The 24340-nt window shown below is 43.4% G+C and overlaps 1 protein-coding gene across 1 annotated transcript in view; it reads left to right on the forward strand.

Annotated features, from left to right (window-relative positions):
- The window catches only part of USP25 (ubiquitin specific peptidase 25), a 2531105-nt gene that overhangs the window by 1311942 nt on the left and 1194823 nt on the right, over positions 1-24340 (forward strand). Inside the window, exon 13 of the mRNA XM_044071806.1 lies at positions 22323-22484. Coding sequence (XP_043927741.1) covers positions 22323-22484 — 162 coding nt within the window. The remainder of the gene's footprint in view (positions 1-22322; positions 22485-24340) is intronic.

Below are 24340 nucleotides of genomic sequence, written 5' to 3' on the forward strand. Positions count from 1 at the left end.
CAGCACTGCCGGGATTTAGACACTGTCATTCAAATAATACCTTGCCTTCGAAGAGTATTTTTGTGGTGGGCTCAGGAATGTCACCTAAACAAGGGACTCTCTGTGACCCGGCCAGAGGCGAGTCAGATTTTACCGACAGATGCCTCAGACATTGCTTGAGGAGCTCATCTAAATGTAAAGTGGATACAAGACAAGTGGCCTGCCAGACTACAGCATCTACGTATCAACATAAAGGAGATGTTAGCAGTCCAGTTCGCATTTCTGGCTTTCAAGGAGTTGCTTCTTCCAGGGCAGGTGTTGATTCTAACAGACAACACAACTGTCATGTGGTACTTCAACAAACAAGGGGGAACACATTCTTATCCTCTATGCAGGCATGCAATGATTTTATGGGAGACTGCCACGCTTGCACCTACCTCTTCAGGCAAGGTTTCTGCCAGGAGCACAGAACTCCTTAGCAGATGTGTTAAGCAGACAAATCATGGATCCCCACAAGTGGAAACTGGATCTTCATGTATTTCAGAAATTGACAGTGTCATGGGGAACTCCAGACATAGATCTGTTCGCTTCTCCACTAAACCACCAGCTGCCACAGTTTTGCACAAAGGGGTTTCATCACACAGCTTGGAAAGTGGATGCTCTGTCTTTCAGTTGGACAAACCTTCATCTGTATGCCTTTCCACCTCTGCCTCTTCTTCCAAAGGTACTGTTAAAGGTCAGACAGAACAGGCCAAGGATGATTTTGATAGCTCCAGATTGGCCTCGCAACACTGGTACCCTCTACTACGGAGTCTGGTAAAGGAGCCTCCATGGCCTTAACCTTTGATTCCACATCTGTTATCCCAGCAGGACGGTCATCTGCTCAATGTCAAGCTTCACTCTCTTCCTCTGACAGCCTGGCATATTCTGTGTTGAAACACAGCAGGTCTCAACTTCCTCAACAAGTTTTAAATGTGATTATGGAAGCTAGAAGACCTAGTACAAGGAAAGTGTACGCAGCAAAATGGAAGAGATTTTTATTTTGGAGTAAAGCAAAGAATTTGGAGATTTCTGAGCCTAATTTGAGTGTGGCTCTTCAATATCTTACTGAGTTACTGGACAAGGGTCTGTCCTTCTCTTCCATCAAGATTCATGCTGCAGCAATCTCAGCTCACTATGATTGTGACCCACCATTGTTTTCGCATCCTTTGTTCAAGCAGTTTCTTAGAGGGGCTAAGAATATAAGACCCCCGTAGAGCTCCTACTCCTGCTTGGGATCTCAATTTTGTGTTGGAAAAACTTACTCTACAACCTTTTGAGCCTGCGGCTACTGCTGAATTGAAATATTTGTCATGGAAGACTGCTTTTTTGTTGGCTATTACTTCTGCAAGAAGGGTGTCTGAGTTGCAGGCCCTTATGGCAGTAGAGCCATTTTGATTTTCCATAAGGATAGGGTATCATTACGTACTAATCCTTCCTTTATGCCTAAGGTGGTTTCTAGTGTGGCTTTAAACCAAACTATTCATTTGCCTACCTTTTATGCAGACCCCAAAATAAAGGGGAAAAGATTTTGCATACTTTAGATGTACACAGGCAATTGCGTTATTACTTAAGCAGGACTAAGGATTTTAGGCAGTCTCAGCAGTTGTTTGTTTCTTTTGCTTTGAGTTCGCAGGGCAAGCCTGTGTCAAAACAAACTATTTCTAGGTGGATTGGCTTTTGCATTGCATTTTGTTATTCCCATCATGGCAAGGAGGTTCCAGCTGGGATTAGGCCTCATTCCACTAGGGCTACTGCCACTTCAACAGCATTTCTACGGGGTGGCAACTAAGGATATTTTGGAAGCAGCTACTTGGAGTTCAGTGCATACTTTCTCTAAGCATTATCACCTTCCTATCTACTCTAAGTCTAGGGCTGGTTTTGCCACAGCTGTTTTGCAAGGCATGTTGTCAGCTCCTGCTTCTTTATGTTTTGCCAGCCTCCCTTACCTCTGCTTTGGGATTCTACCCAATAGTAAGGACTGCAGCAATGGAAGACGAAGAACATAGTACAGTTTTGTACCTACCATAAATGTAGATGTTCGAGGATTCCATTGCTGCAGTCCAATTTACCCTCCCTCCTTCCCCTCTGTGTTTAGGGGTGGTTGTGTAGGTGATTTACCTGCTTATATTTTTGTATATATTGTTCGTGTTTTGGTGCAGGTATTTTGGGCCTTGTCTTTTTAGGGTCTTCTGACATCTGGGGCAAGAAAAGACTGAGGATATGACGCCGGTCATGCGCATTAGTACCCTGACGTGCTGACGTCAGTCTAATGCGCCCTGACCGACGTCAGCCTTATACTCTGGTATTCGGGCCGACTGGATGCGGACTATACCCAATAGTAAGGACTGCAGCAATGGAATCCTCGAACATCTACATTTATGGTAGGTACAAAACTGTACTTTCTCTGCACTGCCCTTCGGCTTATCTACTGCGCCCAGGGTATTCACAAAGTACCTAGCTCCAGTCATTGCATTTTGCAGGCAAAGAATATTCAAATATACCCATACTTGGCCGATTGTCTAATTGAGGCAGAAAGCCAGGCCATACTATTAAATCATCCACCATTTGTAAAGAAATTGCTAACTTCTCTGGGGTACACCATAAACGAAAAGAAATCAAATCTTGTACCCTGCCAACAAATTATATTCCTGGGAGCAAGCTTGAATTCAGCTTCCCAGATGGCCTACCTCACGTCAGAGAAACAAGCTTGACAGCCTACTTCAAGTTACTGGTCACAAAGACCCAGCTATCTGCAAGGAAAATACTGCAAGCACTGGGGTTCATGGCCTCTTGCATTCTACTAATTCTATATGCAAGACCTGCATATGAGGAAACTACAATAGTATCTAAAAAGCCTATGGTGTCAACATTCTCAGGATCTAGAATCAATGATTCCTGTCATACCTTGTCTAAAGATAGAGTTCCTTTGGTGGGCAGAGGCCTGTCATCAAAACAAGGGACTGCCATTCACTCTACCCCCTGCTGCCCAAACCCTAACAGACGCATCAGACTATGCATGGGGAGCACACCTGGCAGGGAAGTGCATTCAGGGGCAAATGGAGCTCAAGTCAAATGCACCTCCATATCGATCAGAAAGAAATGTTAGCTGTACAGAATGCTCTGACAGCCTTCAAGGACCACATTCTTCCAGGACAATTATCGGTAAAGACAGACAAACACCAATGTTATGTGGTACATAAGCAAGCAGGGGGGAACCCACTCATACCCTGTCTGCAGACTAGCCATGTCTCTATGGAACACAGCCTTGAGCTACCAAGTGCACCTACAGGCTCATTTCCTGCCAGGAAAGCTAAATACCCTGGTAGACCTAAGCAGAAATCTCATGGATATACACGAGTGGAAGCTGGAACCAAAGATATATTCAACGTGTTGAGAAACAAATGGGGGAGTCCAGAGATAGACCTGTTTGCCTCCCCTCAGAACTACCACTTGGACAACTTCTGTACAAGGACTCCTCACAAACAAGGTTGGAAAGTGGATGCTCTGTCCTTCACCTGGAAAAAAAACCTATCAGTTTATGCCTTTCCACCTCTGTCTCTTTCCCCAAAGCTTCAAACCCTGAACCTTGCAGCCTGACTAATTACCTGACCTCTCCATTACCATCCCTCAGTTAAGCAAGTGATGGATGTCATTCTGGAGGCAAGGAGGCCTAGTACTAGAAAATACTATGCTGAAAAATGGAAAAGATTCTGTTCCTGGAGCCAAACTCGGGGGATGGGCACAGCTGTACCCAGTTTACCCCATATTCTTCAATACTTAACTGAGATGCTTCACAAGGGCTTTTCCTTTTCTTCCATCAAAATTCATGCCTCAGCCATTTCAGCACATTACAACACAGAACCGCCCCTCTTCTCTCATCCGCTGCTGAAGCAATTCCTCAGAGGGGCCAAAAACGTAAGACCACCCAGGAGAGCCCCTACTCCAGCCTGGGACCTTAACTTTGTATTGGAAAAGCTCACTCTTCCTCCCTTTGAGCCAGCTGCAAATGCAGAGTTGAAATTCCTTTCTTGGAAAACAGCTATCCTTCTAGCCATCACTTCAGCAAGAAGGGTGTCCGAATTACAGGCCCTCATGGCAGCGGAGCCTTTCATCATCATTCATGCGGACACAGTGTCCCTCAGGACCAATCCGTCATTTATGCCCAAGGTGGTATCCAGTGTGGCCCTTCATCAGTCCATTCATTTGCCAACCTTCTTTTCTAATCCACAGAACAAAGGGGAATGAATTTTGCACTCCTTGAATGTGCACAGACAACTTAGATTTTACTTGGACAGGACTAAGCCTCTCAGGAAATCTGAACAGCTGCTGGTGGCATTTGCTGCAGGGGCAGAGGAGAAGGCCATTTGAAAGCAAACCATTTCTAATTGGATAGGTCATTGCATTCATTTCTGCTATAAGCACCATGGAAAACCTACCCCACAGGCGATAAGGCCACATTCAGCCAAGGCCGCATCTACCTCTACAGCCTTTCTCAGAGGTTTCCCTACCAGGGACATCCTAGAAGCTGCTACCTGGAATTCTGTACATAACTTCACCAAGCATTACCACTTGCCAATTTTCTCTAAATCCAGAGCTGGCTTTGCCACTGCAGTCTTGCAGTGCCTTTTAGCTGGTCCAAATGCTATCTAATTGCCTCCTCCTATCCTTAGCTTTGGGAATCTACCCAAATGTGATGACTGCAACAGTGAAACAGGAAGAACATAGTACAGTTGTGTACACTTAGCATAAATGTAGATGTTGAGTGTATTCACTGTTGCAGTCCTGGTTACCCTCCCTCCAGCCCCCTGACTTCTATTGACTATAGCTCTATTCTTGTTTACTATGGTTACAGCTTTTTGGTGCATTTGCTTTTTTGTTGGAGGTGTAACCTTGTATAATAATTGCTTCCCATTATGGGGGCACCTGACATCTGGGACAAGAAAAACTGATGTAATGGCATTGGCTGCATGCTTTATACCCCTGACTACCTGATGTCATGGAAGATGAGACAGCAACTGATGCAGGACCCAAGACTTTGATAATCAGGCTGGCTGAGGGCTACCTGCAGGCAGATAACCCAAATGTGATGACTGCAACAGTGAATACACTCTAACATCTACATTTGTGGTAAGTGTACACAACTGTACTTTCTGAGGAGTTTGGGATGGAATGGAGAGTTATGGGTAGAGAGATGAGCTCTAGATTTGGATCCTGAGACTTGTCAATGTGGCTGAGTCTGATCTGAGTGTTGTATCTTTGTGAGGAAGAAGGAAAACTGGCAACAGAGAGGCAAAGTTATGGTAGGTACATTACTTCTTATTTAAACAACCAAATTTCCATTGTACCCGCCTTAACAGTTTATTTGCTTTTAACTTTAAAATATTACCCATCTAATTTTTTGTTTTATAATTTTATTTTTTGATTCTTAAAAAAAAAAAAAAAAAAAAAAATAGGGCAAATGTTATTTTTAAAAAAGATTAAAAACGTATTAAACACGAATATTAGAGCGATACATGAAATATATGTATAAAGTTTTGATAAAATGTACATCTGTTTGTGTTTTCTATTTGTATTTTACTTGTAAAGTTTTTAGCTTGTAGTTTTGCAAGTTTACTCATTCAGTTAATCATTTAGGGTTTAATACTAACCAGTGAGTATGAAATTTATTGTGATGAAGTCTTGATACTGGGATAAAAGCGCTCCAATTACGTTTTACTACATCTTTAGAATTTATTCTGGTGGTGTGTGCGAGTCACCATCACCTTGACTTTTGTGGTTTATTAGCTTTGCATTGCTCTCATTATGTCACAGCAGTAGTGTAGTAGTCTGACAGTTTTCCTGGGCTTGGAGACAGGATGGCAATGCCTCCTGTTGACAGAAATGCTGAGCTGACCTCTGTGTAGTGTGGTCCCAGATAAACAGTTGGGACAGTGTATTTCACTGTTGTGTGGTCCCAGACCAGATAAGTCTTGCATGGCCCTGTCTTGAAAGTTTGGTACTCTGGTGAATACCTGTATACTTGCTTTACACCATATGATAAGCTTGCAGTGTTTTACGTAAAGCTGATCCATCTTTGACCCACTTGGATAAGTTAAGAAGTTTGCTAGAGGTGTAAACAGTGATGCCAACTAGGTCACACCCACAGTGCAAAAGTAGCTGATTAATGACCTACTGAATTGCAGTGAGCCAAGGGCTTTCAGTAAGTGGACCAAACGGTAAAAGTTTGTGGATAGGAATCCACTGGAGGAGGTAGAGTAGCATGTACTTATGTGGCCTTGAGTACATAGGTGCCACCGACGGTGTTTAACTGTACACGCTCCTCCTTGAAATCTGTCTTTCATCATTTCCATTGCTGCAGAAGCCTTGGATTGTTGGGGTTGCTTCATGGTTAGGAAGCTTCAAAAGGTCTGGCTCCCTGCCACATCTTCCCTCGAGGCTGATTGGCCAGCATCAGTTCGGTAAGGAGTAGCCATAATTGAAGTTGCTCTGTACTTGTTACCTCATAAGAAAGAGCTATGGAGCTTCTCAGGAGCAGCAGTTTACGTACAGCTTTATTTCTGGCAGGTAAGTCCCCTTTGGGGAAACCTTCCACACCATATTCATTGCCTATTTTAAGATTAGTGCATTTTTTCTGATTTTGACTGAAAGGTGATATCTTTGCTCAAAAAAAAAAAATAAATAAATAAGAAAAGCATTTGTTTAAATTTTGGTAGTTTTCTGTCAGGAGCCACCTTACTAGATTTAGGGGCTTGTTTATTTTCTTTTCTTGGGTATATTTTGTTTGTGTTAAGTGTACTGCTTTTGCAGTTGTTGAGATTAGATGCTTTACTTAAAAGTAGTGTTAAAACTATTGCCATTGTTAGTGCTTGTGTACTTTGACAACTTGTGTGAGTGACAGGGCAGGTAAAGGAGCTACGGGTCATTCAGAGATTTTTATGTACTGCATATGCATCTACCTTGGATTTGGGACTCTGTGGGGAAGTACAGATATCTATGCACTGCTTCTAACAGCCTATGTTGAGAAAGGGGTTGGTATAAGGGCAAATCTGTTTTACCTCACAGACACAAGGTACAGGGTGTGACTGTAACCTTTGAAAGGGAAATTGGCTAGGCTTAAAGTGGCCTACAAGGACAGCCAGCCTAGTACTTGTGTTCTGACGTGTACCAACACTTTACTGGCAGTTGTTTTTTTCTTGCTGTGCCTGTAAAGAAAAATGAACTAAAAGAGTCCTTGCAGTCACTGTGGGCTGAGTCAGTACCTCATCTGTTGATGGAGGATCCTGTAGTGGCCATTCATTGCTCCTCAGCTGCTCTGTGTTGCTTCTTCCACCGTCATGAAGTAGGGGTCAGCCATTTCCTCTGTGGCTGTTCAGTGTCTAAGGCATGGGAAAGCCATCTGTCCTTATGGGTCTGGAGATTTTTCTCTGGGTAGATTGGAAAAGACTCATTTTGTCCAGGATAAAGAACCATCCCACAGTCATTCTTCCAGGGATACTTTAAGTAGGAAAAAGAAGCAAAAGGTTAAAAGTTCATTTAAAGATACACTTACAGTAGTACATAAAGGTGATGTTCTTACTTTAGGCAGAAATTCATTGCAGGCAGTTGGCCCTGGAATTAAAAAAAAAAAAAAACTTACCTGAGTAGTGTTGTGATCCAGAAAAATGTGAATATAGTCTGCCAGAAAACTGGCAATCTGTGAGACAGTCCCCCCCCCCCCAATGGATTCCCAAGGTCAGGAATTTCATTCTAGAGAGAAGGAACATACACCCGATCTCCTTTGCAGGACTTGTTTCCTGAGTTTATTTTCATGATGAATGATGTAAGTTTTGAGGACAGGTGGAGGTTCCCCCTAAAATGAGGAGATACTCTTTTGAGTTATTACAAGTGGAGGTTCCAAGGTTTACTCCTGTGCCTGCTGTTTTGCCAGTCTTTGCTGCTGCCTGTAAGAAATTCTTATTTGTCACCTTCATTCTGATCCTACAGCAGTTGCTGCCCGAGTCAGCTGACAGCATGTTTCTGCTGAATCCAAATCCCTTTCCAAGGGATAAAGAAGGTAATGTTTTTGGATAGATTTGAGAAGAGAATTCTCTTCAGCCACATTGGCTTTTAGAATTCGCAATCACCAGGGCCTTTTGTGGAAGTTTCTTGCACTATGCTGAAACTTTAAGGGCATACTGTACTAATCTGCCTTGAGAGGACAAATCCTTGCAGAATTGTAATATTCATCAGAGCTCCAAACATGCAAGTGTGTGTGATTGTTGAGATACTGCGACTAGGGCCACAACTACTGTCATAAGGAGGTAATGCTTTTATATGTAACCAGTAGTTCTCTTACGTTTAAATCTGAGATTTTGAACTCTGCTTTAAAGAAGTTTAGGACCTATTGCTACTCAGGTCCTTAAACATTAAGGTGAAAGTTAATTAATGGAGCTAGCACACTCTTTCAGGTACCCTATTAAAAAAATTCAAATAGTTTTCCAAAGGGAATGGAGGATCGGGAATGGAGGATCAATCTAAACAGTCCCTGCCTGGCAAACTGGGCAGGAAGAACTGATGGCGGAAGGGGATCACTGTTAACAGAAGTCCATCATCTTTTCTGAAAATGTGGCAATCTGTCTTTAGAATGTCTATACCTGGGTTCTTCCCCCCTCTGCTTATGCCCGTATATCTCCATCTCTGTCCCAGACAGTGGACCTCAAGCTCTCCTTTTGCAGTCGCACGTTAACTCTGTATAATAGAGTCTGTGCCTTTTAAGCCACAAGGACAAAGGTGTTTGTTTCAGATTGGTCCAGATTCCAAAGAAAGAACTTGCCTGCAGACAAGTTCTAGATCTTCTCAGACTGATTGTGCTTTTCGGTCACATTGTCAGTTCTCTCTGCATTACCCTTTGGATTATGCACAACTGAGTTATTCACAAGAGCTTGACCCCTGGAACAGCCCATTGTGGGCTTCTGGGCATTCTTGTATTCTCATATCTTTATTTAGGCAACTTACTTTTGCAGAGTCTTTTCCTGGCAGTCAGGAGTACATAACATGGAAAGTCTGGGGGTCCAGATACTGTTTAAAAAAAAAAAAAAAAAACCCTCCGACTTGCCATGTAAGATTGGACTTCTTTTGTTCATGAGGAACCAGCATTGTTGTCCTCCGGAGTTCCAGTTTTGGACCTTATCAGGAGGGAACTGCATGGGTGGGGACTGCACACAATTTAGAATTCAGATCTTTTTTTCCTTTTTGTTAGGATGCAGTCTGTGTTTGCTTTGGGAGCCTTTCTGGTGAAGGTAAAAAGGTGCTGCCTGTGGAGCATGTTAGACTGGCCAGAGCACATCAGTGTCAAAGGGATACATGTGTGATCCTTGCTAAAATATCGCTGTTGTCTCGGCGGCCTTGAGACACTGGAGAACACCACAGTAATATTGACAGTTCAGCTAGCACAGGAACACCAGTCTTTCCTTCTGTGTTGGCTGGCTGTGATAACTTGGGAGGTAGTTTTTCAGCATTTCTTGAGTGTCCAAGCATCTAGTATGCCAGAGTAGTATGTGTTGTCAGACATTCTAAGCAGGACCAGGGGAGACCCTCGCTATTGGAAATTACAAGAGAGTCTTCCTGGGAGTGATCTAGTCGTGGACAGCATGTCAGGCAGATCTGTTAGCCTCTTTAAAAACAGACACTTACCCCCCCCTCCTGTTCTGTTCCACGACTCTTTGCAGATAGACTATGGTAATAGATGCAGTTGCACCTTTTCCACTGAAATACAGGGTAATCCTCTAGATTCAGAGGGACTCTTGGTGATCTTTGTGGCAACTCCCCACAAGCCTAGCTAACAGTGGGTCTTCCTTCTTAAAGAATTGGCCTGGAGCTTTTCTAGTTGTTTGGCTAATAGCCAGGGGTCCTAATAGGTATTCTGTACCACTGGTTCTCAGATGAGTTACTATTCCCAGCCTATCTTGTTCCTCTGTCAAGGTTCAATTTGTGGCTGTTTCAACATATCTGCCCATGACTCCACCCGTTTCCTTTTGTTTTTTGTTAAACAATTCTTTTGATGTCCTATTCATATGTTGCAGTATTCATCACACTGGGGAGTCCGAGGTATGTTGACACCACACATCATCCTACGTACGTCAGTCATAGAGACTGGTATAAAGCAGATGTCAGCATGCACCAACCTCAGAACTTTTCTGCCTCTTGTTAGACCACCTGCTTCAGGCATTCGCTCGCCAGATCAGTTGTGAACCTCTGTTGAGATAAGTACCCCATTGGGGTTTTTTCATTAATTCTTTTTTGCTACTGCTTTTTTTTGGGGTTATTTCATGTCAACTAGAAAGGGCAAGTGTCAGTGTGTAAGGCAGATTTTACATAATGATGCCTGCAACCTCTGTTTAGGCCCAGACCATGATCATAATGCTTGTGCTATCTGTAAATCATTCATCCCAAAAACCCTTAGGAGCAGTTTAGCTTCTGTTCAACTTGGAGAACTAACACCTTAAGCATCTGGCATGGGAGATGAAGGTGACATTGGGTTTTTTGGATGAGCCACAAGCAAAAAAGGCAAAGAAACCTTGGCCTGATCTTCCAGCTGCACCCTTTCTTCCAGGCCTGTCTCTCCAGCCCGATGTAGGCCCAGAGGCCATACCAGAGCTGGCGGATGTCCCTGTGGCAGGTACCACAGGGTAAGCCCAGAAGGAGTCTTCCAGCATGTCTGTGAGGGAAGTGCAGGCATCTGACTTGGGCAAAAAGGAGGAACCACGTCTTGTTATTTCTAAGGGTCCACACGGCATCCCCCAAATCACTGCGCATGAGGATGTGCTTACTGACATAGTGGAATGTAGGTCTATGTCAGACCCTTCCATCTTCCATTACATGGAAGCTCCCAAAAAGAAAAAGTTAGACAAAGGTCATTGCTCCTGATCACAAGAGCAAGTCCCTGATTGGCAGACTTTCTCACAAAGCCTTTTCAATGTGTTCATGACCCTGCACCAGTTCTCACCATCCTCTGTCCCTCTGCAAGTCTTTTCTCCTTCCACTGCCTTCAAGAGGATAGCTGCATATACCTCTTCAGATGAAGAAGAATCTTCAGGAGATGTGTCATTAGCCTACTCCACCCAAATAGCTTCCCCCCTGGGGTATGCCTCCCTAGAAGAGGAATATAATGGTAGAGATTCCTCTGGGGAGGATAATTCTTTCGGAGAAACTATCCAGAAGATGAATGTTTTCCAACTGAGACTGTTGCCAAGTCTCAGAAGTACAAAAGAGATATTATGAACTCTTGCAGATGGATTCTCCATCACCTTATGCCATTCCCCCCAGTTCTGCCAGCTTTCCTGGATACTTTTACAGCTGCATCCAAGTGCTCAGACTCTCAGCCCCTTGCCCCAAAGCATAGTGACAGGTTCTACAAGGTGCCTGAGGATTCTAAGTTCCTGATCAAAGCTCCATCTGCAGATCCAGCTACCATTTCAGTCTCAGCTGATGAGGCTTTCAAGTTACTGCCTTCCACCTCCTTACTGCCCTCTGATAGAGCAAGGTTATAGAGAGACTGGGGAAAAAGGTTTACACCTCTGCCACTCTGGCGTTTAGGGCAGTAAATTAACAGACCCACATGGCCAAATACTCTCTGGCTCTCCTTTCAGATGCACAAGGTAAACTGGCAGCCATCCTCAGTTCCTCTGCCCAGGTTGCTAAGCACTCCAAGTGCAGTTACGATGCTGCAGATGCCTCAGTTATGGCAGTGGCCTCTAGGGTCGGTCCTAAGGAGATATTCCTGGCTCTATTTACAACGCTTACCTGATGCTTTCAAGGCTAAATTGATGGTTGCCCTTCTGGATAATAAAGCCTTATTTGGTAGCTCAGCTGCAGACCTATTAAAATGATTACAGGAAAAAGGTAAGGCGCTATAGGATCTTAAGGATATCCTTGTTTATCCTGTTCTCAGGTTCCAAAGGAACTACCCAGCAAAGACTGCTTTTGTTAGAAAACCTGTCATGCCTACTTCCTGTAAAAGAGGCCCTAAGAAACAAACTGCATGTTCTTAGTGTTTCACTGTTGCAGTCATTACATTTGGGTAATCTGCTGGCAGGTTGCCCTCAGTCGGCCTGAATAGCAAAGTCTTGTGTCCTGCATCGGTTGCTGTCTCCTCTTCCATGATGTCAGGTCGTCAGGGGTATAAAACATGCAGCCGACGCCATTTTATTCAGTCTTGCCACGCGGTGCCTGAAGCAGAAGCAGTTCACAAGTGCCGGTCGGCCAACTCCTGAAATTTTCATATTCGAGTTTCAGAACCGAAGTCTTCAAACTAAAGCTAAGTACCCTGTTGGGGAAACTTTTTCTTGCTCCTTACCGATGTCAGTAAAACTTAATAATTGCATTACTTGTGCAAATACCTCATAAAGATTTTCATTTGTACTGTATTCCTTGCCTAGGCCCAGATCATAACGTGCCTTGCTGTCGGTTTTGTGCTAGATTTAACCAACATACTATTAAGCGTCGGTATATTTTTGCTTCTAAATATTTTGGATCAAGATTTAATTATCCTGAAATGTCTGTTAGCAATCCGACTGCCGGAGTTCACAAAAAACGTGACAGACCGTCGAGGTCCAAAACCGACTATGCTTCTCCCAAGCCAGTTGCCAGTACTCAGTGAGGCGCTTTCGCAGCCCCTGATACCCGCTACTTTTGAGTCGCAGGCCTCTACCGAGACCCATTCAGAGTCCTGCATGCCGCGATATTCTCAGAGTATTGAACCTGCGGATGTCTCTCCCTTGGATGGGTCCGGAGCCGTTGAGCAGGCACCAGCTTCTAAGGGTGTTTTCAGGCCTCAACATTTTTATATTAAACCCAACGCCAGCTTCAAAAACAAGGTCAAAAACATCATCTATGTCTAAAAAACCGACACATGAGCCACGTGCTCACGCCCCTATGCCTAAAAAACAGATGATCAAAATGGCTGAGGACTTAATTACCTTGATCAGGGGTTCCCAACTCCCCCCTGCTAAGAAGCCTGGGCAATGCAGTGATTATTAATCTTCAGATCAGGTTTCCATTTCTTATGTTTCCTCTTCTGATCAGGAATTTTCTATTCCACTCTGAGGATTCTGATGCAGAGGAATCCATCCCATCTGCATCTCCTCCTGAGGATTACTCTTTTGGAGAGACTTTGCATACTTTAAGGGAACATTTTCACTGGGAGAGTCAGGACTTCTCTGAATCAAAAAAGAGGCTTAGGGATTTCCTTCTTCCTCAGCTTAGGCCTTTGGCAATACCTCCTGTATTAGACATTGTTGATGTGTTTTCAGAATCAAGCATGGCTCCTGATTCCCTTCCTCCAGCTCCTAGTAAGCCAGACAGATATTAATGGGTTCCTGACTCCCACAAATTTCTATTCAAAAATCTTGCTGCTGATCCTGAGACTATTTCACAGGGTCCCAAGGGTGTAAAGGCCTCTACAGCCAAAAATCCTACCCCCTCTGATAGAGATTCCAGGACGCTGGATAGATGGGGAAAGAAGGTTTATACGTCTGCTACCTTGGCGATCAGGGCCTTAAACTGCCAGTTTCATATGCTTAAATTTCAACAGCATATTATGGGCTTACTGAAACAGAAAATAATGTTGATTTCTGTTTGTGTGGAAAATAGTTACAGGAATTAATGCATTCAGCAGAACAGGTTGGAAAGCATACTTTGCAGTGCGGTTTTGATTCCTTGGAGGCTTCTTGTAGGGTCGCAGTTACTGGAGCTGTGATTAGAAGGCATGCCTGGCTCATGGAGCAAAATCTGCCTGATCATGTTAAAGCTAAATTTGTTGGATGCCCCCTTGCAGCATGATACTCTGGTAATAAGGCAGAAGAGGTTTTAAAGAAAATGGAAGACTAAGCTAACTCTATGCAAACTGTAAAATATTTCCTGCAAGTGCAGCCTCCCAGGTTCAGTAGGCACTGGCCTACTAAAAATTGGTCCTTTCCTGTGTCCAACAGAGCAACTCAAGGCAAATACAGGTGATCAAAAGGCTCCAGATACCAATCACAGGGTTCTTACAGGTCAAAGCAATATGGTGCCTCCACCTCCAAATCTGGAGGAAACAAAGCACAATCCTACAGTAAGCAGTCTCAATGACTTTCCTCTACCATCACCAAGCACTTCTCTTTTGGCAGCCCCCTTGTGGGGAAAATTAGCACTTCATGCTCAAAATTGGCAGTTAATTACCCAGGACAAGTGGGTATTAAACATAGTATCCCAGGGGTACAGATGTAATTTCCATACTTTGCCAATTCCAAACGGTTGGCCAGACCTGCCACAAAATCAGTGGGCAGAGGCTCAGAAACAAGTTATGTCCCTCATGGATATGGGGGCTATTCAACCAGTACCAGAAAAGGAAAAAGGACAAGGTTTTTATTCAAAACTTTTCCTGGTACCCAGAAAAGACTATTCCTGGCGTCCAATACTGGACTTATCGATTTTGAACGTGTTCCTGGACATTCCAAAATTCAAAATGCTGACTTTATAACAGCTACTGCCTATGCTGGGCAGGAACGCTTGGTTAGCGACTGTAGACTTAAGAGGCATACCTGCATATCCCAATAAGGGAATCCTGCAGAAGATACCTCCGCTTCAAGGCAGGTTTTTTGCATTACCGATTCTCTGCACTGACCTTTGGCGTATCTACTGTGCCCAGGGTCTTTACAAAGTGCCTGGTACCAGTAATTGCATTCTGCAGACAAAGAAGCATACAAATGTATCCTTATCTGGGTGACTGTCTCATCCAAGCAGAGGACAAGGACACTCTTCTTCAACATCTGGCGTTTTTAAAAAAGCTTCTAACATGCCTAGGGTAAACTATAAACGAAAAGAAATCCCAACTGGTACCCTCTCAAATAATTACATTCCTGGGTGCAAGCTTGAATACAACTGCCCAGATGGCTTAACTTACACCAGACAAACAAAGGCAACTGACAGCATACTTCAAACAAATGGCAACAAAAACCCAGTTATCTGCAAGACAAATTTTGCAGGCTTTGGGGTTCATGGCATCCTGCATTCTGCTAATTCCATATGCGAGACTGCATTTGAGGAAACTTCAATGGTACCCAAAAAGTTTATGGAGTCAGCATTGTCACAGTCTGGAAGCAATGATTCCTCTCATTCCCTGCCTACAACAGGAGTTTCTTTGGTGGGCAGAGACATGTCACCAAAACAAGGGACTGTCATTCACTCTACTCCCTGCCACCCAAACCCTAACTACAGATGCATCAGACTATGCTTGGGGGGCCCACCTGCCAGGGGGGATGCATTCAGGGCAAATGGAGCCCAAAACAAATGCATCTGCATATCAACCAGAAAGAAATGCTAGCTGTTCCGAATGCTTTGACAGCCTTCAGCGGCTTACTTCATCCAGGACAACTACTGATAAAGACGGACAGCACCACGGTTATGTGGTACATAAGCAGGGGGGTACACATTCCTACCCCCTTTACAGACTAGCCATGGCATTGTGGAACACAGCTTTGACTTATCAAATACATCTTCAAGCTCAGTTCCTGCCAGGAAAATGAAATACTCGGGCAGTCAACCTAAGCAGAAATCTTATGGACCCGCACGAATGGAAACTGGATCCACAAATCTTCAGCATGTTAACACATAAATGGGGGAGCCCAGACATAGATCTATTTGCCTCTCCCTAAAATTATCAGTTGGACAAATTCTGCACAAGAACTCATCACAAAAAAGCATGGAAACTGGATACCCTATCCTTCAGTTGGAAACGCCTATCAGTCTATGCCTTTCCCCCTCTGCCTTTTCTTTCCAAGGTCTTACTAAAAGTCAGACAGGAAAATCCAAAAATGATCCTAGTTGCTCCGGACTGGCCTCGCCAGCACTGGTACCCGCTTCTAAGGAATATGTCTCAACTTCCTCCTTGGTACTTGCCTCAAATGCCTCCTCTACTGTCTGAGCAGAACAATCAAATTCTGCACACTCCACTCCAAACTGTGAGTCTTACAGCATGGCTGATCATTTAATTATTCAAACGACACCTCTCGTAAATCTGTGATAGATGTCATTTTGGAAGCCAGAGGGCCTAGTACTAGAAAATCTTATGCTGATAAATGGAAGAGATTCGGTGCTTGGAACCAAGCACAAGGAACAGACACAGCAAAGCCCAATATTCCTCAGATTTTACAATATTTGACTAAGATGCTTGACAAGGGCCTATCTTTTTCTTCAATAAAAATCCATACCTCTGCCATCTCGGCTCATTACAACACAGAGCCTCCCCTCTTTTCTCATCCTCTGCTTAAACAGTACCTTAGAGGGGCCAAAGATTTGAGGCCTCCCAGAAGATCACCAACTCCTGCATGGGACCTCAATTTTGTGCTGGAAAAACTCACCCTGCCTCCTTTTGAACCAGCAGCTACTGCGGATATAAAATTTCTATCTTGGAAAACAGCTTTTCTCTTGGCAGTCACTTCAGCAAGAAGGGTTTCAGAACAGGCTCTCATGGTGGAGCGTTTTATTACATTTTACCCGGACAGGGTGTCCCTCAGGACCAATCCTTTTATGCCTAAGGTGGTATCCAGTGTGGCTGTTAACCGGACAATTCACCTGCCAACATTTTACCCAAATCCGCAGAACAAGGGGGAGCGGATTCTGCATTTATTGGACGTACACAGACAACTAAGATTCTACTTGAGCAGGACCAAATCTCTAAGAGAGCCTGAACTACTACTAGTAACATTTGCTACAGGGTCAGAGGGGAAGGCTATATCAAGGAAGACTATTTCTAAGTGGATAAGCCACTGCATTCGTTTCTGCTACTTGCTACAGGGTCAGAGGGGAAGGCTATATCAAAGAAGACTATTTCTAAGTGGATAAGCCACTGCATTCGTTTCTGCTACTTGCTACAGGGTCAGAGGGGAAGGCTATATCAAAGAAGACTATTTCTAAGTGGATAAGCCACTGCATTCGTTTCTGCTACTTGCACCATGGTAAACCTGTGCCCAAGGGGATCGGGTCACATTCCACCAGGGCTGCCTCTACCTCAGCAGCTTTTCTCAGAGGGGTTCCAACAAAGACCTCCTAGAGGCTACTACTTGGAGCTCTGTTCATACCTTCACAAAGCATTATCATTTGCCTCTCTTCTCCAAATCCAGTGCAGGCTTTGCCACTGCAGTTCTGCAGGGCCTTATAGCAGCTCTTAATGCTGTTTGGCTCCATCTTCCCATCCATAGCTTTGGGATTCTACCGAAATGTAATGACTGCAAAAGTGAGACATGAAGAACATAGTACAGTTGTGTACACTTACCATAAATGTACATGTTCGAGTGTATTCACTGTTGCAGTCTGGGTTACCCACCCACCACCCCCCTTTTCTATACCTTTTCTTTACCTTTTCTTTCCTTCACTATATACTAAAGCCTTTGTGGTGTATATGCTTTTCAATGAAGGTAAAGTTTTATGTTGCTAAAAGTGCATTTACATATATTTCTGTTTATATATATATATATCTGGATCTATCTTACAACGTCGACAAGTCAAAACGCCGAAAACGAAATCACCGACACCACATAACCGACATTTCACAAACACGAAACCTCACATGCCCGACACACCATAATCCCGACAAGCAACAAACAAAACAAATCCCCGGTCCAAAAAGCACACACACAACACAAGCACACCAAAATCCTTACAAACCAACACTAAACCTCACATACACAACTACCTACAACCTTAACCCAAACCCTAACCCTAAGGTCCGCCACTATCGCACACTCACCTAACCCGCTCTAACCCTAACTCACTTAACCCGCCCCTAACCCACAAACTATCACAGTCGACACTTACCTAGCCAGCTCTAACCCTAACTCACTTAACCCGCCTCTAACCCACAAACTATCACAGTCGCACACTTACCTAGCCAGCTCTAACCCTAACTCACTTAACCCGCTAACCCACAAACTATCACAGTCGCACACTTACCTAGCCAGCTAACCCTAACTCACTTAACCCGCCCCAACCCACAAACTATCACAGTCGCACACTTACCTTACTCAGACCCTACCGTCCACTACCGCATACATCCACAGCCTTTTCCCATGTCGATGTTCTCAGCGTCGGGGTTTTGATCCGTCGGTCTTCTCCGTTTTCGATCTTCTGGCGTCGGTGTTCTCGCTGTCGGCGTTCTGACTTGTCGACGTAGTCAGATAGAACCATATATCTATATATAAATTAATTTTTTTTGCTCCCCATTTGGGGGCACCTGACATCTGGGGCAAGAAAAACTGAATAAAATGGCGTCAGCTGCATGTTTTATACCCCTGATGACCTGACGTCATGGAAGAAGAGACAGCAACCGACGCAGGACCCAAGACTTTGTTATTCAGGCCGACTGAGGGCAACCTGCCAGATTACCGAAATGTAATGACTGCAACAGTGAATACACTCTAACATCTACATTTATGGTAAGTGTACGCAATTGTACTTTCTTATAAATCTACCCCATCAACTCCTGCTCAGAAACAGACTTTCCAATTCCAAGCTAAGCCTGGTAGCCAGCGATGATCTGCCTCCAAGGGCCATCCACTCCCCTGTCCCTTCATCTCTCTTGGTGCTTGGAATCAGATCACCCAGGACTCCTGTGTTCTTTTATTCATCCAGAGATGCTATTTCATGGTTTGGGAAGCTTATCCCCTCCTTCAGTGATATCCCGCAACCACCAAAAGAACAGTTGGTATTCTTCCCTCAGGTCATTTCTGATCTTTCTTGGTGGACGATTCAAGAGGTACCTTCCTCCTAACAAGGGAAAGGTTTCCACTCCAGGATGCTTTTGGTCCCCAGGAAGTATGGCCCTTGTGGGACCCATCCTGGACCTCTCCCACTTTAAATCCCTTTCTGAAAGTCCCCACCTTTTGGATGCCGACTTTGCCGTCGTCTTCCTCTCATTCTTCCCCAAATGTTTAAGGTGTCTTTAGACAGACTCTCATCTTCACATCCCCATTCACCTTCAGTTCAGGAAATGCTTACGTTTTTCTGTTTCTACCTCGCACTTTCAGTTCTGTGTTTTGCCCTTTGGTCTCTCTATGGCATCAAGGTCTTCACAAAATACTTGGCTGCTGTCTTATTCTGCAGACTGCAGGGAATTCAGATCTTCGCTTCTCTACATGATCTCTTAATCCAAGCTCAGTCCTCAGACCTACTTCAGGAGAATCTGTCCTTCACTATTTCCTTTCTGGAGAGTCCAAGCTTCACTATAAACTGTCAGAAGTCCTCTCTGATTCCTAAACAAGACCAAGTTTTTCTGGGCTACAGGATCCAGCCAAACAAGACTAACTTCTCTAGCCACAGAAAATGTGCTGTTCCTCACTTCCTACTTCCAGAGAATCTTACCCCTTCAGTCTCTGACTGCCAGGGACTTCCTACATTTCTTGTGGCCAAGTTGCACATGAGAAAAATTCAGTGGTTTCTAAAGAGACACTGGATTTTGATAGAACTCTCCTGCCTTGCATAAAAAAGGAGATGGATTGGTGGATCCTTCAGGTGACCAAAAATCCTGGTTGCCCCCTACATCCACCCCTCCCCCCTCAAGATTTGTACACAATTCTTGAGGGTCAGGGATATTTGGTTTTCAGCACAGGCAAATGAACATATCAGTATAAAAGGAATGAAGGCCCTGATTTTTGTCTGACAAATCTTCAAACTCAGGCTTACTCCAGGGGTGCTGAGGTGGTTCACAGACAAACATCACTGTCCTTTCGTACATCAGCAAGCAAGGGGGAATGGACTCTTAACTCCTATGCGGACTAGCCCTACATGCCTGGGAGTTAGCTTTACAAAGTCAGTTTACCTTCCCTCAGTTCAGAATATGGTGGCAGACACATTAAGCAGGTCCATGGCCCAATCCCACAAATGGATGTTACACAGGTATGTGTTTCTGGTCCTGATCCATTGTTGGGGTATTCCTTGGGTAGATGTCTTTGCCCTCCCCATGAACAGACAATTTCCAAAATTGTACCAGGGTTCCACATCCCTTGGTCTGGAAAGTGAACACACTATGATTTTCTTGGAAGATGATGTTTCTGTATGCATCCCTGTTACCTTTCCTCCAAAAGTTCCTATGAAGAACTCAGCAGGAGCAACCAAAATCTTGCTGGTGACTCCCTTTTGACCATGGCAGCACTGGTTCCTCTTTCTCCTGCACTTAGCCAGGGGCAATCATCACAAGTTACCCCCATAGGATGGAACTACTCCAAGAGGTCAAGGGAACCCTAATACATCCACAGTTGTCAACTCTTTGAGCCTGGCTCTGTGGGTGATAGGGTTTTAATTCCCTATAGACACGTATTTTCAGAGGACATGCTTAAAGTTCTGCAGGAGGCCAGAAAACCCACTACTAGAAAATCCTAGATTTCCAAATGGAAAAGGTGTTCCATCTGGTGTCACAAGAAGGATCCACAGCCATGTCAGTGGATCTCCCAGTGGTTTTGTCCTACCTGTGTGAACTGGTGAACGGTGGGCTGTCCTATTCTTAAGTGAAGGCTCACCTTTCAGCCATCTTGACTTCTCAGCATATGTCATCTCCTTTAGCCTCTAGGTTAGAGGTTAAACTTTCCTTAAAGGAGTCCTTCATATTAGACCACCTAGAAAACCAGTTCCTCTTCCTTGGGATCTCAGTTTTGTGTTAGAGAAGCTTACACTGGCACCCTTTGAGCCAGCAAGCTAGTCTTTCCTGCAGCATTGTATATGGAAGACTTTTGCTAATGGCCATTACCTCCACCAGAAGGGTCTGTGAGTTGCAAGCTCTGATGCCCTAATCCCCCCTTCAGTCTTCCACAGAGACACAGGGTATCCTTGTATACCAACCCTTCCCTTATGTTGAGGTGGTCAGTGAATTAGCTCTTAATCAGTCTATCCACCTTCCTACCCATTTTTCCTTCCTCTTAGTCCTGCAGTGAGAGAACTATGCACACTTTGGATGTGCACAGGCAACTCAGATTCTTTCTGGATAAAACCAAACCTATCCATAAATGTGAAAGCAAGCGCCTGTTTGTGTCCTACCATTCAAGGGCCCTGGGTCAGCCGGTTTCCAAGTGAACAATCTCTTCCTGGATTTCTAAAGCTATTTTCTGTTGTTCAGCCAATGGTAAGAGCTTTTCTTCTCCAGTGAGGACACTCCACAAATGCAGTTTCCTCCTCTGGGTCTTTCTTTAAAGGCCTGGAGGTGGCTACCTGGGCCTCTGTTCATGCTTTCTTTAAACACTGTAAACTTGATATCCTCTCCAGGGTTGGTTTTGCCAGAGCTATTCTTCAGGGGTTGTAGAAAAATCTTGTGCTCCTCCTCCTCCCACTCATTCCCAAGCATGAGCTTTGGAATTCTCCCTAATGTGATGAATACTGCAGCATATGACTAGAAGGACATATGGAATAGATTTGTAAAATCTTACCATAACCACAGATGTCCTTCTCTCCTATATGTTGCAGTATTGCTTACCCACCCACCTCCCGCCTTCCCTCTGATACTTGCCTGTTTTTCCCTGATGTTTCCCACCTAGGCTCAGGCTGGTGCTTGGCGGCATTCAGTTCTGAGGATGGTGCGTGCTGACGTCTCTCTATGACCAATGTACAGAGGATGGTGTGCGGCATCTCACCTCGCAGTAGCATGTAGACTTTTGTATACTGCCAGATGTATGAGTCAGCCGGAGGCGGACTCCCCGATGTGATGAAAATACTGCAGCATATAGAAAAGGGCATCCATGTTTATGGTTAGATTTATTTATTTATTATATTTGTTAAACCAGGAAAGTCCGACTTGGAACAAAGGGCGAAACACTCCTGATGTATGTCTTTGTAACATGGAAGGAAACCAGAGCACCCGGCGAAAACACACACAAATGCAGGGAGAACATGCAGACTCCACACAGAAGGCACCCCAGCTGAGAATCGAACTGGAGAACCTCTTGCTGTGAGGCAACAATGCTACCACTGCGCCATCATAAATAAATAAAACACACAAAGTGCATAGACAGGGAATAGTATCAGAAATGGTTTCTGTTATTTGGAAACAAGACTTTCCAAGGATGGTGTTGAATATGAAGAGTTATTAGCAGATGCACTTTGCACATGATTTGTGCATACATCTTCCCACACACTGGATCAGTCAGGAGTAATTTAAACTGTAGGATGTGGTTTAGGAAAGGACATGATGTGGAAAGATTGAGAAACATGAATGTTGTAGAACCTGTGCACTGCACTAAAATTTTCCGTAAGAGCACATATATGATAACTATATAGTAAACTTGTTTCCCTTTTCTTCCTAGGTACCTAAGCTATGGTTCTGGTCCAAAACGGTTTCCCCTGGCAGATGTACTACAGTATGCTTTGGAGTTCGCATCAAGTAAGCCAGTCTGTGTTTCACCAGTTGACGATATTGAAACGAGTGTGCCTCCCAGTGGCACAGTAGCATCACAGCCAACACCAAGGCAAGAAAAAAAGTGTAAATTTCAGAAGCTGTTTTCTCCCATTCTTAAAAAACAAAAACTTGAGTTCAGGTGTAGATTAAACAATTTAAACTATTTTTGTGTGTGGGCTCACATGTTTTTATTCTGAACAAATTGAAAAGAAATAGGTAAAGTTAACTCTTGGTTAAGTAACTGTGTTTTGACACTGAAGGAATAACCTTTCCAAGTATGTTTGCACAGCGTTTGATATAAGCTGCATTTCCTTCCTTGGTTAAGTTGTGTAGCAAGAAATGTTTTGCCTCTGTAGTTTGGCCTTGTGTGCTTCATAAGGTGTTTACCCTACTTTATCATTAGCCTTGAGACAGGTATACATGCATTTACATTAAATTAGTGTGTGTATGTAGAACTTTTCAGAATGTCTAACTATATGATTATTCTCAAACGTCAGACTGCTTCTACTGAGTTTGCTGTACAGTGGTAATGTGGGAATTTGCCCTTTTCCTCACTAGTGCAGTCTTGAAGTTGGTATATGTGAGGGTGTGGGGGTTACCCCCCCACAAAAAGTTTTTTTTTTTTCTTTCAACTTTTAAGAATGTCATATACAGTCTTGATCATTTGAAGTTTGACGTTCTGAAATGTTGATCTAAATTAGATCAGTACATATGTATAATTTTATATTTATTGACATTTGTTTAGTGTGAAAGTCCAACTGGGTACGAGCCCATTTTCAGCGGATGCCCGGGGAGAAAAGCTCCAAAGTATTTTAAAACACTTTAAGAATAATTTTACAGTCTTTAAAAATAATAATTATACCAAATTAGAAATATGAAAACATTGGTTAAGAATAAGATGCATGGCACATGACAATGATTTAATAAAGAAATTTTAGTCAGTTTAAAGAGAAATTAAAGGTAAGTTAGTATAATACAAACATGAATTGCAATACAAAGTGAGATAAGCAGGCTTATGGAATATTTAGAGAGAAAGATGGGGAGATAAATTGATAGTAAGAAATTGAGTAAAGAAGGGAGATGTAAGGTATGAATAGATATTTGTTCAGATTTGGGGATCTAGTTTATCCTGGTGTTGAGCAAAAACAAATCAGCTTTTGGGTAGGAAACCATCCAAAATGTTGTATATCTGTGTAACATTGTATTTACTTATTTATAGATATACATATATATATATATATATATATATATATACATATATATATATATATATGTATATATATATATATATAAACACTTTATAATCTCGAAACATTGAAGTGTCGAATTTCAGTTTCTCGAGACTATATAGTCGAAGTTTTCAAATAGCAAAAGTGCATAATCGCGAATTCGAATATCTCTAATTTGCGATTATGGATTTACGCTACGTAATGTCCGGTGTTTGTGGATGGCATGCGGTGCTGTGCGTGGATTTAGATGTAATGTCAGGAAAGTGAGTGTTTTGTAAGGTGGGTGTTTGAGTGTATGCTGATGTGTGTGTGAGTTTGCTTTTGTTTTCTGTTTGTGCGATCTCTGAGTTAATATATATGTATATTAAGTAGGGGGCTGTTTGTGATGTAGGTTTGTGGCTGTGTGTTTGTTCATTTTGTGGTGTGTGTGTGTGTGTGTGTGTGTGTGTGTGTGTGTGTGTGTTGTGGTATATGTGTGGTCTGGTGTTTTAAATTTCTCGGTTTTCTGCTTCGTGGTTTTTGGCTTTCGGTGTTGTGTGGATTTGATTTCATGGTCTCAAAACTGAAATTCGAGATTTCAGTCTTTCCAGATTATGAATTGAATCCATATATGTGTGTGTGTGTGTGTGTGTGTATATATATATATATATATATATATATATATATATATATATATAAATAAAATCATTCTTTGATT

This window comes from Protopterus annectens, chromosome 5.part0 (assembly GCF_019279795.1).
Source record: "Protopterus annectens isolate FY-2018-M chromosome 5.part0, PAN1.0, whole genome shotgun sequence".
NCBI classification, from domain to species: domain Eukaryota; kingdom Metazoa; phylum Chordata; order Ceratodontiformes; family Protopteridae; genus Protopterus; species Protopterus annectens.